Source organism: Cricetulus griseus, chromosome 3, assembly GCF_003668045.3.
Source record: "Cricetulus griseus strain 17A/GY chromosome 3, alternate assembly CriGri-PICRH-1.0, whole genome shotgun sequence".
Taxonomy (NCBI): domain Eukaryota; kingdom Metazoa; phylum Chordata; class Mammalia; order Rodentia; family Cricetidae; genus Cricetulus; species Cricetulus griseus.
In genome coordinates, this window is record NC_048596.1 from 74,668,330 (window position 1) to 74,683,292 (window position 14,963).

At 42.6% G+C, this 14,963-nt stretch overlaps 1 protein-coding gene across 2 annotated transcripts in view; it reads left to right on the plus strand.

Moving 5' to 3' along the window:
* Positions 1-14,963, plus strand: part of Xpo6 (exportin 6) — a 109,473-nt gene that overhangs the window by 66,267 nt on the left and 28,243 nt on the right. For both annotated transcript variants that reach the window (XM_027404693.2, XM_027404692.2), the window contains exons 9-11: positions 2,395-2,504; positions 12,892-13,000; positions 14,164-14,256. In XM_027404693.2, coding sequence (XP_027260494.1) covers positions 2,395-2,504; positions 12,892-13,000; positions 14,164-14,256 — 312 coding nt within the window. The remainder of the gene's footprint in view (positions 1-2,394; positions 2,505-12,891; positions 13,001-14,163; positions 14,257-14,963) is intronic.

Consider the following 14,963-nt stretch of genomic DNA (forward strand, 5'->3'; position numbering starts at 1 on the left):
ACCATTTCCATGTACATCTGATGAGTCATATTTGTTTAGAGGACCAGTGGGCATTCTACAAGACAGTGAGGTGACTTACTTGAGGGAAGCTCAGCAAGCCAACACTGACAAGACTGCAGATGTATGGGCAACCTTAGTGGCCGATCTGCTAACTCTCTGTGTTACTTGCCTGTGGTTTGATAGTTTGTTTACCTGGTGGTTCTCTGGGATGGTTTTATGGAATGAACAGTTCTGGGTGATATTAGGGTCTTAACTTAATTTCTTTGAGTTATGAGGTTGGATGAAATCTGCATGGTTATTATTGACTTGTTTCTTTGTGGTCCTGGGGCTGGAGCCCAGAGCCCTAAATAGGTTGGATATATACTCCCTGAGCTACACCCCTAGTGGCTCGTTTTAATTTTTTTATATGTTTCTCCCCCTCCCCCCAAGACAAGGTCTCACTGTGAGTCCCTACTGATCTTGAACTCTTGATAATTTTCCTGCCTCAAACCCAAATGCTGGAACTCCAGGAAAAAGCAAATTGACCCTGAGTCCTAGTGGATTCTTAATTATAATTTTTCCTGCCTGAGATTTCAGCTTGGTTACCTCCTCCTGTGTCCTACTTCATTTATTTGTTTGTCTATTATTTGTTATTCCTTGAAAAACTGTCATTGAAAACTTTGGATTTCCTTGTGAAACAGAATTAGAAGGAAACTTATCCTACTTAGCTTTCTGTCCCTGTAATAAACATCTGACCAAAAGCATCTTGGGGAAGAGAGGGTTTATTTGGCTTATTTGTCCCAGTCACAGTCCATCACTGAGGAAAGCCAGGACAAAAACTCAGCAGGAGCAGAACAAGAACTATGGACAAAAGCTGTTTACTAGAGGTGGCACTGCCTGTTTTGACCTGGGCTCTTCTATGTCAGTCATTAAGAAAATGTCTCACAGACCCAGTCTGCTTGAAGGAATTCCTCGGTTGAGTTTCTCTCTTCCCAGTGTGAGTCAGGTTGACAAAAGTTATTATAGAAAAGCTATTGTATTCTTCCCTTTAAAAAATTAAAGACATGTATGTATTTATTTATTGTGTGTATATATATATGATGTGTGTGTGTATGTGATTGTGTGCACTCACATGGCACAACACGCATGTGAAGACAGAACAAATTTTGAAAATGGTTCTTCTTCCACCATGGGATCTGAGGAATGAGTTCAGTCGATCAGGCTTTCATGGCCATCACTTTTACAACTTAGGGCCTCACACATGCTAGCAACAGGCATGAATTACATCCCGAGCCCTTTCTTCTTTTTCTTTTTCTTTTTCTTTTGTGATGCATTTTCTTTTTTTAGAAAGGATTGTGTATCTCAGGCTGTCCTTGAACTTGCTGTGTATTGGAGGCTGACCTTGAAGTCCTTCCTGGTCCTCCTGATCTACCTCTAGAGCGCTAGAATTATAGGAGTGTGTCATGATGCCTGATTTAGGGTGTGCTAGGAACCAAACCCAAGGCCTTGTATATGGAATGAAAATATTTTGCCAACCAACCCCCCACCCCAGTCCAAGTTCTAATTTCATTTTCCATTTTGTGACAGGGTCTGGTTATGTTGCCCTGGCTGACCTCGAACTTACTTTTTGGCTCAGTGAGGTTTGAACTTGAGATCCTTCTTCAACTGGGATTATGGGCCTGTACTACGAAACCTCCTCCCACAAACATGGGGCATGGTGAGGTGGTCAATTAGTAGAAGGAAAGAAAGAGCCATAGTGCCTAGATTTTGCACAAATAGAATCTCAAAGCTTTTAATAAATATGCCAAGGATGACTGGCCAGGTACCAGGGCCCCACAGAGACTTTGCTTTTCTCTTGCTGTTTTAGTCAGCTCCTGGCTGTTGCTGTTGGCCTATTTGACAGCTGAATTTTGCAAATGCATAATACCCTGGAGTGATAACTCAGCAGTTCCTTTTCAGTCTTCTGTGTAGAAAGACCTGCCATTGTTATTTTCCTTACAGTCAGATGTGTGGACTCTTTCCTCTGACTTCAGTTTGCTTTTGTGAGTTTGCAGTAGAAAAGACAGCAATGGTCCTGCTTCTGTTGATTACCTTGAACATTTCCTCTAGAGTGCAAGCGTCCTTCTCAAAAGTCAATGTAGAGTGGGCGGTTTGTGGGAGCCCTCCACACAGGCTCAGATGGGGTTCCTTGGCACATTCTGTAAACCCTGAGCAGTTCCCTCATGTGGTGTCCCTTGGTGCCCTTGTCTGGTTAGATTTACTAGGGTCAACTGGTGAAGATGGACTCAAGAATCCTTAGTGGAGGTTATGAAGAAGGGACTGTAGGCCTGTGGTTTTGCCGTTCTGGTGTATGTGTTTCTAAGCACAACAGTTGCATTAAGTAATTTCATTGTCTGGATTTCTTTTGTATCATAGCCTACTCATGAAGGTTACTTCTCTTGTTTGGATATCTGGACACTGTTTTTGGACTATCTGACAAGTAAAATTAAAAGTCGTCTGGGAGACAAGGAAGCAGTTCTCAACAGGTAAACTTCAAAACCCTGATAAACAGAGGTAGTCACTATTGCCAGTTAGTTACTCTTGTGCCCTGAGGGCCGCCGTGCTGTTGGGCCTCCTCAGTAGAATGATGCAAGGAGCTGCCCAGGCAGTAATGCCGTCTGAGCATTTTCTTTTTGAAAAAGTAACATATTTAAAAATTTTTTTAGATATAATAATGCTTTTGTGGTTGTCTTTTAAGGCCCTAGTTTTAGAGATACAGTGCTTATTGGATGAAGTGATATTATACCTGGGAATTGCTTAAAAACAACCCACTGGAAGTGTAGAGTGCTTGGAGCATAGAAGATGCAGAGCTGACCTCACAGCTGATAAGTGACATGGAAAGAGCTTGAGGTTCTTTAGGTCCTTAAGCTTTGAGATGTATCAAAGTTTCTTCTCTCTCTCTCTCTCTCTCTCTCTCTCTCTCTCTCTCTCTCTCTCTCTCTCTCTCTCTCCTTCCCTCCCTCTTTTCCCCCCTCCCTCCCTCTCTTCCTCCCTCCTCCCCCCATCTCCCTCTCTCCCTTCTCAAAAAAAATTTTTTTTTGTTTTGTTTTTCAAGACAAGGTTTCTCTGTATAACAGCCCAAGCTGTCCTGGAACTTGCTCTGTAAATTAGGCTAGCCTCAAATGCAGAGATCTGCCTGCCTCTGCCTCCCAAGTGCTGGGGTTAAAGGTGTGAGGTGTGTGCCACCACCGCCTGGTGTGTCCAAGCTTCTTAAATTAATAAGTAGTTGTCATGAAACAAATAACTAGGAAAAGAGCTGCTATGGTGGTATGAATGTGAATGGCTCCATAGGCTCACATATTTGAATGAACTGTTTTGGAAGGATTAGGGGGTATGGCCTTGCTGGAGGAGATGTGGCCATGTTGGAGGAGGTGTGTCACTGGTGGTGAGCTTTGAGGTTTCAGAATTCCATGCCAGGCTCTTAGACTCACCTCCAGCACTGTGCCTGTCTGCCTGCTGGGTGGTCCCTGAAGTGGGGCCATGAACTGCAAGCCCTGAGCCCCGATTCAGTAGAGCAATAGAACAGTAACAAAGACAAAAAGTTTATTCTGACTCAATGTGTGAGGAAAGAGGGTGTGTGTGTGTGTGTGTGTGTGTGTGTGTGTGTGTGTGTGTGTGTGCGCGCGCGTGCTCGAGCGCGCGCGCACGTGGGGGGGTCTATGGGCGAGTGTGGCCCAGGGCAGTTAGTCACTTTTTTTTTTTTTTTTTTTTTTTTTTTCGAGACAGGGTTTCCCTGTGGCTTTGGAGGCTGTCCTGGAATTAGCTCTTGTAGACCAGGCTGGTCTTGAACTCACAGAGATCCGACTGCCTCTGCCTCCCGAGTGCTGGGATTAAAGGCGTGTGCCACCACCGCCTCAGTTAGTCATTTTGTATCCAGAGGAGGGGGGGGGGAATGCTAACGCTCAGCTTTGTCTTTATTCAGTCTGGAACTCTGTCCCTGGAAGTTAGAGTGGGCCTTCTTACCCCATTAGCCCACTTGAGAAACTTCTTTATAGCCATGCACAGTGGCTTGTCTCTTAGGTGATTCTGGATCCTGTCAAGGTGACAGCATTAGAATTACAGCTACTTTACTACTACTACTATTCCTACTGTTTTAGTTTTTTGAGACAAGGTCTCAATATAGATCTCTCACTGGCCTTAACTGCCTGCTTCTGCCTCTCAGTCCTGGGAATTATGTCACATGCCACCATGCTTAGCATTTATTACTTTTTTTCTTGTTTGCTTTTAGATAGGGTCTCACTATGTAGCCCTGTCTGAAAGTTACTGAAACTGACTATGTAGACTAGGCCATCCTCGAACTCACAGAGGTTTGCCTGCCTCTGCTTTTTGAGTTCTGGGATTAAAGGTGTGCTCTACTAGGACCAGTTCTCCCCCCCAAAGATTGTATGTATGTATGTATGTATTTATTATATATGCAGTATTCTGCCTGAATGTATGCCTACAGGCCAGAAGAGGGCACCAGATCTCATTACAGATGGTTGTGAGCCACCATGTGGTTTCTGGGAATTGAACTCAGGACCTCTGGAAGAGCAGTCAGTGCTCTTAACCTCTGAGCCATCTCTCCAGCCCCCTAGGGGCCAGTTCTTAATGATAGTTTTTAAATACAGAAAGTGGTGAGTGTGTTGCTTGTTTTACAGGCAGAAGGAATTTTTCCTGCCCAGTATAATTGTTATGCCATAGATCAGAGAGAGGAAGAGGGAAATTTGTGAGTTTAGCATGCTAGCAAATAGTGACACAGAAAAGGTTAAATGGCAGCTTTTCTTAACAGTATAAACCATAGTATTTTATATATTCTCATATGTAGCTGTGTTCTATTACACATGGGACAGGTTGGCCCAAAGATGGCAGCTTCCCTTTGTTTTCCTTTGTAACAGGAGACCATTGTGCCAACCTGATTCTAGGGATTCATAGATGGGTCCAGCTCCAGGTGCTATTCTGCTTACTCAGTTGAGAGGCTGCAGGCAGTGTGTGGTTTGGCTTTAGCTTCTGTGTCAGTCAGCACAGTACTGATGAGAGTAGTCTCTCTGGTCACCAGGACACGGCCTCTGGAGCAGCTTGTGTTTTTTTGTGTTTAGGTTTTGTTTCTGCAGTTTGTGCTTGGTTGTGTTTAGGAAACTTCTCTCTGGAAGCCTTTTTCTTTGCTTTTGCTGATGGTGACAGTTGTTAAGCTGTTAAGTCACATTTGGGATGTCTGGCATGCTGTAAGTGGTTAGTAAATGGTGCTAGTGTAGTTGTGCTGGTCAACTGCCACTGTAGTAAAGTCCCCAAGTAAAAACTGCTTAAAGGAGAGAAGGCTTATTTTGGCTCATGATTTAGAGGTTTCCGTCCATGGTCACTTGGTGCTTTTGTTTCTGGGCCATGGTGAGGCAGAGCATTGTGGTAGGAAATCTGGGTGGAGCAAGATTGATCACGTCATAGTGGCCAGGGAAGGGGCAGGCCAAGAACTTCCAGGCAATGCCACCCCCAGCCATCACCTCTCATATCTTCTGGGTATGAGTCATTGCAACATACTTCAAACCGTAATAGTGGTGGAAGCAATGAACAAACACCCTATCCAGAGTTATGCTAAATGGAAAGAGGTGGATATTCTCTTCTGGGTAGAGAGATTGTACTAGACCTCTGAACTCTTCATTTCTAAGGTTTTGTGGATTTTTAAATTTTAACAGAATACTGACACTGCAAATTTAAACATTTGTTCTTTTGTTTGCAAACACTTTTTGATTGCCGAATAACTCTAGTGTCAGCTCAAATGCAGTTAGGAGTAGAGAGTATGTTTATGCAGCAGAAAGCTTATTACACAATAGTAGGTCCGGAGAGGTTACTGACTTTGACAATTGTGTTTTTGAATGAGATTCTTCAAAGACAAGCCATTTCAACAGAATGTTTTTCTTATATACCAAACAGGTAAGCCCTTTGGTTCTGGGATTGTACCCTACTCTTCTATTTGGTGATAGAGATTCTTTTGTATTTTACAGTTTAGTTGAGGACAACTTGGAAAAGTGGTTAGCATGAAAAAGCTCTTTAAAAGCACAGTAGAAACAGAGATGTGGTGGGTATGACACTACTGAGGAGATTGCTAACATTGAAGGTATAGGCTTTTGGAGATTATTTGTACCAGTAGGTGGGACAGTGCTGTGGGGAGTTTAAATGCCTCTTCTGCTTCAAGGATTCCATTTGGTCAGGTGCTAGGCTGTCACATGTCTTCCTACATAATGGATATTTTGCAGGAGGGTTAGGATTTTGGAAGTCATGTGTCTAAAACATAGACACAGTGTTACAATCTATGTTAAACATCCTAATGGTCAAAGTGATGATGATGAGAAGAAATAATGCTGCTGCCACTGGACTATTGTGACCTTGGACAGCTAAAGGCCTTTTACCTACCTTCCTGCATGACAGCCTACCATCTGGTAGCACAATGCTTAGGAATTCTTCTGGCTCCTTTAAATGCTAGGATATTGTCTCATTGATAGTTTTATTTTTCCTAAATTAAACTTTATTTTTCATGACTTATGCTTTTAAAGTTCTATTTTTATTTATGTGTGTGTTTAGTGTGTTTTGTGTGTTTTGTGTGTTGTGTGTGTGTGTGTGTGTGTGTGTGTGTGTGTGTGCGCGCGCGTGCGCGCGTACCAGAAGAAGATGTCATATTTACTTTAACTGTGAGCATGCAAATGTGATTAAATGTTTGTCATCTCATAACACCAGCCTGCTTTTGGAATCACATTTGTGGCTTAAGCCGGAACTTCAAAACCGACTGAGCTATAGGAAGTAGTCAGAAATTGTTTTCTTCGTGTTTCAAATGGGAAATGTAGGTGTGGTTAAGTTACAAAGGCAGTGCTCATTTCCTGCCCTTGTGGTTTTAGAGTTTTTCATCATGTTATGACAAAGTGGCATTGCAGGCTACTTCAAAAGCACAAATGTACTCAGATTTATTTGTGGTCCTAGGTGCTTGGAAACTGGAGCATGTTGGAAATTGCATATTCCTTGCTCAGTGAGAATGTTTGAGTTTGGGACTTGAGGACTTGGGCCAGTGTGATGACAAATGTCTGCATCGTGCTCTGTTGAGCAGAATTGTGGATGGAGTGGATTGTCCTGCTCATCAGTTAGAGATGTAACATAGAGAGCCTGAATCTCAGGGTCCATTGTGCTGGGAGTGGTTGTACCTTCTTCACACTGTGGAGGAAACTGGCTGGCAGGTAGTGCCCCTGGAGTAAGTGCTTGCTGCCTGTTTTCTCTTTTCTCTTGTTGCTCATCCAGGGCTCAGGCACTTGTTTAGAAACTTACAGGAAGAGGAAGAAACCAGTGTATGAAGCAACCTAAGGTTATTGTGTCATATCCTGTGAACCCCTTTCTCACAAGACTACTAACATAGGAATTTGAGTGTCATTAAATTAGACTATAAAAAATGTACACTCGGGGCTGGAGAGATGGCTCAGTGGTTAAGAGCACTGACTGCTCTTCCAAAGGTCCTGAGTTCAATTCCCAGCAACCACATGGTGGTTCATAACCAACTTGAATGAGATCTGGTGCCCTCTGCTGGCATGCAGGCAGAAGACTGTATAGACTGTATACATAATAAATAAATAAAATCTTTAAAAAAAAATCTAGACTCTTCTGCTTAATAAGAAAGTGATGCTATTGTACAGGACACTGTTAATAAAAAGTGTTAACAAGATAGAGATCAGTTTCAGTATCTATTTAGCTACTTCGAGGAGATATTTATGCCCCAGACTGCACCAGAGAGGGAAAAATTACCTGGAATTTTATATAGTCCCTTGAAGTTACTGACTTGGAACTGTTTATTTTCTGAGTGTTAACTCATTTTGCTTATTTGTATTTATTTGGCACCTGCTTTCTTGGTGCTTTAAATTGTCTAGTTTTGTCTAGCTGAGTTTGTGTCTAGTAGGGTTTTTCTCCATTTATACACATCCATGTTGTTTTAAAGGTTCTTATTTTGTATGTATTGGTGTTGGCCTGTTTGTATGTGCAGACATGCATGTTGGGTGCTCAAGGAGGCCAGAAGAGCGTCATAGCTTCTGGAACTGAAGTTACAGACAGTTGTTAAGTTACCATGTGGATGTTGGTAACTGAACAAGAGCCGCAAGACCTCTTTAACTGCTGAGCCATCTCTCCAGCCCAATATATGTACATTTAATGCTATAAATTTCCCCCTAAGACTACTTCAGTTTTATCAGACTTTAATATATACCATATTATTTAAATTATTATCAAATTTCACTTTAAATCTCTTTGTTCAATTTCCAAATATTTAGGGATTTCGCATATATCCTTGTTAGTGTTTTCCATTTCAGTTTTGTTATCTGGATATAGTTGTATGATTTTTAGTCCTTTTAAATTCCTTTTTTTTAAACTTTAATTTCCTTAAGTTTCCCCCTCCCGTTCCCCTCTTACCCCCTCCTCCCCAGCCCACCCCTCTGTCCACTCCTCCTCTTGGGGAAGGGCTCCCATGAGGAGTCAACATAGGTTGACTGGCACAATAGGTTTGGGGCAGGGCCAGGCCCCTCTCCCATGCATTTAAAGCTGACAGTGGCAGCCTACCATAGGGAGTGGGCTCCAACAAGCTAGCTCATGTACCAGGGTAGATCCTGGTCCTACTGTCAGGGACCCCTCAGATAGACCTAAGCTTCAGAACTGTCTCCTACATACACGGAGGGCCTAGTTCATTCCCATGGAGTAGAGACAGCTGTTGGTCTAGAGTTCATGAATTTCCATGAGCTTTGTTCAGCTGTCTCTGTAGATTTCGTCATCATGATTTTGACTTCTGTTGCTCATATATTTCCTTCTCCTCCTTTTCGACTGGATTCCCAGAGTTTGGCCTGGTGCTTGGATGTGGAACTCTGCATCTGTTTTCATTAATTACTGGCTGAAGGCTCTATGATGATAGTGGATATTCACCAATCTGATTACTGGGTAGGCCAGTTTGGGCATCCTCTCCACTATTGTTGGAGTCTTAGCTGGGGTCATCCTCATGGATTTTTAGGAATTACTCTAGCACCAGGTTTCTTCTTAACCCCATAGTGGTCCCTTTTAGGGTCTTTCTTGTTACCTAGCTTCTCTGGAGCTGTGGATTGTAGCGTAGTTATCCTTTGCTTTACATCTAATATGCACTTATGAGTGAATACATACTGTGTTTGTTTTTCTGAGTCTGGGTTACCTTACTCAGGTTTTTTTTTCTTTCCCTTCCTTCCATCCATTTGCCTGCAAATTTCATGATGTCATTGTTTTTTTTCCAGCTGAGTAATACTCTATTATTGTAAATGTACCGCATTTTCTTTATCCATTCTCCGGTTGAGGGGCATCTGGGTTGTTTCTAGGTTCTGGAAATTTCTTAAGGGGGTGAAGAGATGACTTGGCATCTAAGTGTGCTGAATTCTGTCTTGGAGGACCTGAGTTTGATTCCCAGCACTCATGGTGGCTCGAAACTACCTGTAACTTCAGTTCTGGAGTATCTGTACTCTTTCTGCCTCCTCAGGTATCAGGTATGCACGTGGTAGACAGACATAAAGGAGCCTGTCCTTATGAGGACAGCGATGCTACTGGATTAGGCTCTCATCTCACCTTTTGTTGACCCTGTCCCCAAACAGTTACATTGAGGGCAGTTCTTTTATATATCCTTTCATCTGAAGAACCTCAGAGGGTCTTTTCAATAATACTAGTGGCTACTGGTTGACTTGACATTGGAACCTGCTGGTTGTCTTTCTCATAGGAAAGGCAGCAAGAGGGATTCTACAGGCACCACACCTAGGACTCAGGCAGTGGAGAGGCTAGGCCAAAGCTGCTTTCCTAGAAACCCTACTGCTTTAGGGTTTCTCTTGCTGATAAAACACCATGACCAAAAGCAACTTGGAGGAAAAGGTTTATTTCAGCATACAGTTCCACATCACACTGCATCACTGAGGGAAGTCAGGGCAGGAGTTGATTTAGACATCATGGAGAAATGTTGCTTACTGGCTTACTCTCATGATTTGCTTAGCCTGCTTTCTTAGATACCCCATGGCCACCCACAGTGAGCTGAGCTCTTCTACATCACTAGGAAAATGCCCATAAGTTTTCCCTAAAGGCCAATCTGCTGGGGGCATTTTTTTCTCAGTTAAGGTTCTTGCTCCCAAATGACTCTGGTCTGTCAAGTTGACATAAAAAACGAGCTAGTATGCCTGAGTCAGTAATTTTTTTTTCCAGTAATTTATTTTACTATCTTTTTGTCTACTGGAAAATGTGTTTTAGCTGTCTTCAATGCCAGTATTCACTTACTGGGGATGGGAATGGTGATGGTGAATAGGTATAAACAAGTATCTAGGGTTTCTGTCCTATCCACACACCTCTCCCATTGCTTGCTACATACTTTGGGAGATCAGTTACTTGTGAGTCTTTAGCACAGTTCCTGGTGGGGTTTGTGTAATGTCTGTTACATGACTTTTGGATGTGTATTGTCAACTGCCAGGGAGGCTTTTGTCTGACTTGGAGTTCTCTTTATATACAGTCTTGAAACCCCCTTTTAGTGGGCAGTGGCAAAATCTGTCTGTGCTCTTGTCTGAAAGGGATTTTATTTCTGTGAGAATGTTTTGATCTGACATAGCAATTTATAGCAAAATGCCTACAGCTTTATGGATTATGTCACAGGCAAATGGGAGGTAATGAGCTCCTGGGACATCCACCCCCCAAGTATGATTTTCCCTAAACACGTCGATTTTATTAGTAATTTCTCCAGTCAGTATTCTTTCCTGTACCATATTCAGTTGTTATTCTATTCTAGGCCTGGTGTTTGCTATATTATTGAAAACAATGGCTAAGTCTTATGGAGAAGGGCCTGTGTCAGCCCATAGGTAGGAATGAGCTTTTGTACCCATCTAGCTGAAATGTGAGCGCCCAGGAGGATTGTTAGAAGTCTGTAGACTGTTTCTACAGAGATCCATCTTATGGCTGGCAATGCTTAGACTAGATGGGCTACAGTTGACCTTAGTTTGAGTCTGTCAGGTTTGGCTTTCTTGGATTGGGTAGCAAATTGGTTAGGGTACTACCAGGAAAACAGAAACCACATGTATTTTAACCGAGACTGTAGTGTAGACAGTTGATTAAATAGGTGTTTAAAAAGCTGGGAAAACAGAGAGGGAGACAACACAGTTGATAACTACAGGAAGCAGCTCTACCACTAAGCCTGGGGCAGGGGCTCAGTGAGTTAAGTAAGTTCCATGTAGTTGGTAAGGGCTCATGTCTTTAAAGAGTAGGCCACACCCCCTGTCCCAGAAGCTCTTAGGAGGCCTGGGAAGCAGGCCTTCCTTCAGGAGCCCTTGATGCACTTAGTATGCATGTGAGACAGGTGCTGAGAATGTGGAGTGAAGTTGGGCGGGGTGGGCAGTGCAGTTGAAGTGGGGTTCGGGGCGTGGGGTAGCTGTGGGGTTCGGGGCATGGCGTAGCTGTGGGGTTCGGGGCATGGGGTAGCTGAGGCTGGGCAGCACTGCAGAGAGCAAGCCCACGGGAGGAGGCATGAAACCCTTCACCCTTCTATATACCTTACAGTCTTCCTCTGGAATCTCAGTGGAGCGCCTCAGGCCGGTCACAGTGCTCACAGCTGGGAGCCATATCTCATTTAACTGGTCTTAGTTGCTTCTCGGGAATGGAAGCATTTAGGCAGCATAATCTGTTCTTGAAAATAATTGGTTTTTGTTTGTTCCCCATAAGATAGGTTATTATTGTGGAAAGTAGCCCCATGTGGGCTTTCGGCATTTCTTTAATAATTACTTTTAGATACAAACCGGAAGGTCAGGGTTTCCCCATGGCCTTTTTATTTCCCCTTTAGTTTCTAAGTAGTTTTAAAATTAATTGAAGATTGAGTTTTGGGTTTAACTTAAAAGCCACTGGTAGTTTTTTGTAGAGAGAACATGAGACTTGAGTTAGGGAGCTCTGGCTGGCTTTGTTGATCTTGAGCATATTAATTGTAGCTTTCTCACACTTTACCTCTCACAGTTATTGAAAGTGTTAATCTGGGTGTGGTGTCACACACCTTTAATCCTAGTACTCAAGTACAGAGGCAGGTGGATCTCTATGAGTTCAAAGCCAGCCTGGTCTTCATAGCTATACAGGGAAACCCTGTCTTGAAAAACAACAAAAAGTGGTGTTATTTGTTGGTATTTACATACAGTACTAGTAGTCCCCACCCAAAAAAAAAAATGATTTGGAAAAAATCAACCATAAAAATATGTAGCAAAGTAAAAGATAGGGGACTTTAAAATGCTGCTCTAGAAAATATCTATTTGACACAAAAGAAGGTATTGATTGGGGACATATGACAGAACAAAAATGGCAGAAATCAGACTTACTTTATTGATAATTATATTAACTATAATAGATTAGATTCTGTTGTTATTTGGCAAAGTTGGGGGCTGGAGAGACGGCTCATGGGGTAAGAACACTGACTGCCCTTCCAGAGGTCATGAGTCCAATTTCCACCAACCACATGGTAGCTCACCAACTATAATAATATCTATAATAAGATCTTGTGCCCTCTTCTGGTGCAAAGGCAAGCATGTAGGTAGAACACTGTATACTTAATAAATAAATAACATCTTAACAAAAAGCAGAGATGGGCAGAATGGATTTGAAAATCCGTGATCCAGTTAGTAAGGATAGGAAAATTATATTTTATGTAACAATAAGCACAAGAATTAGTAACAATCTTAACTATAGAAGAGAGTCCATGAAAAGTCCGTGTGATGTAAATAGTAAAGCACTTCTTCAGCATCAAGGTTAGGTGTGTCCAAGGTGAGTACTGCTCCCATAGTCCAGGAGGCCTGGTCAAAATCAGGAGCTGCAAGTGTGCTTTATCTTGATGTCAACTCTTTCCCTCCTCCCTAGGTACGAAGATGCCCTGGTCCTTTTGCTCACTGAGGTGTTAAATCGAATCCAGTTCAGATACAACCAGGCCCAGCTGGAGGAGTTGGATGATGAAACTCTGGATGATGATGTAAGAGCCATTTCTCTCCTGCTGGTTCATCTCATCTCATTACTTCTGAAAACAAAAATGCTCCACAGGCAGTTTATTTCTAAGGACTAGAAATATAGAGAGACTAGGTGTACATGGGAAATGCTTTAATGAGTACTGTACTCCCGGCTCTCTGTCTACCTAGCTGGGTACTAGTAGGAATGGTTGGAGAGGTATTTAAATGAGAAAGCTGGAATGATAGTCTGTGTTAGGCATATACTATAAGCTGTTATATTTAAACTGAACCTTGTGTATATTGCTGCTGGTCTGTACAACATTAATAAGGAAAATATTCTTATGAGCACAAACAACTCTAGTGTTCCTTTCCTCCTATCAATCACTTGAAATTTCTCTAGTATTAATATCATGCTCAAAATTAGAGCGGCTGGTGGCTTGATTATGACCTTGAGAGTAGATTTTTAGAATAAGGAAAAGGACACTTAGAGCCAGATGACTTGGACTTGAACCTCTACGGCTTTGGGAACACATGAGATGTAGTTGTGAGTTTTCTGAGCCTTGCTTCCCTCATCTCCACAATGGAAATGGCCTGTTTTGCTGACTTGTGTTGATAGTTACATGAGGCAGCACAGTGTGGAAGGGTGAGATGTGCTGACTGACTGAGGTGGTTTTCTTCACCTTTAGTTCCACTAAGAACCTCTAGTATAGCTTGTTGAATCACACCCTGATTCTGGTTTGACATGGGACCAGAGTTTTGTGTTGCTGACTGGTCCCTGGGGACACTGATGCTGCCTGTGAGCTATGCCTTGAATGGTGCTGATTGAGTCAGGTATATGTAAAGAAATGACTGCTCCTTATCAATGGGATAATAGAAAAGCTACTCAGACTCTCCCCATGTGGCTCTCTGAATTCCACATAATATGATGGGGGGGGATGAATTGTTGTATGTGAATTATTTGCTTTCTGAAGAAGTAGCTTGTTAGGAAATAAAATTATACTAAAAAAGAAAACAAAACAAAATAAAACCTAACTGGGCCTTTTCCAAGTTCCAAATTTCTGGTTCCACTATTCCCTATTTTCTTTAAATTTAACATCTGACAGTAGACTGAAGGCTAAAGGGGACTGGTGATAAAGAGGACAGGGACTTGCTATCTGGGGGAGCTGATACCTTTGTTTTTCCCCAACAGCAGCAGACAGAGTGGCAGCGGTACTTACGCCAGAGCTTGGAGGTAGTGGCCAAAGTGATGGAGCTCCTTCCCACACACGCCTTCTCAACCCTGGTAACTCACCATTTGAAGGGGAAGTCTAATCAGTTTCTGGCCCATAGAACATGGCTTTTGTGCTGGTCTGTTCATCTTTTTCCTCTCCCTTGCTCTGTATCTGTACATTATTTTTTTTCATGTGTGTGTGTGTGTGTGTGCGTTCGTTCGTTCGTTCGTTCGTTCGTTCATTCGTTCATTCATTCATTCATTCATATGCATATGTTTGTGTGTTTTCTGTCTGTCATCTGTATGTGTGGAGGTCAGACCCCTGTGATGTTCTTCAGGCACCTTTTTTTTTCTTTTCCTTTTTTTAGATAGCATCCTGCAAGAGGATGGTGGTGCAGGCCTTTCATCCCAACACTGGGGTGGGGGTTGGGGGCAGACACAGGCAGATCTTTTGAGTTTGAGGCCAGCCTGGTCTACAGAGTGAGTTCCAGATATCCAAGGTTACACAGAGAAATCCTGTCTGGAAAAAACAAAACAAACAAAAAACAAACAAACAAAAAAGACCTCATTTCTTGGTGGCCTGTAGCTCACCAAATAAGCCATGTTGCTGCCAGCCACAGAAATCCTCTTATCTCTGCCTCCCCAGTGGGGAGTACAAGAGTTGCGCTTTATTTATGCATTTTTTAAATGTGAGTTCCAGGGATTGAATGCAGGTCCTCTTGTTTGTGGTTAAGCAATCTACCAACTGAGCTATCTCCCTAGCCCTTGTTTGTTTATTT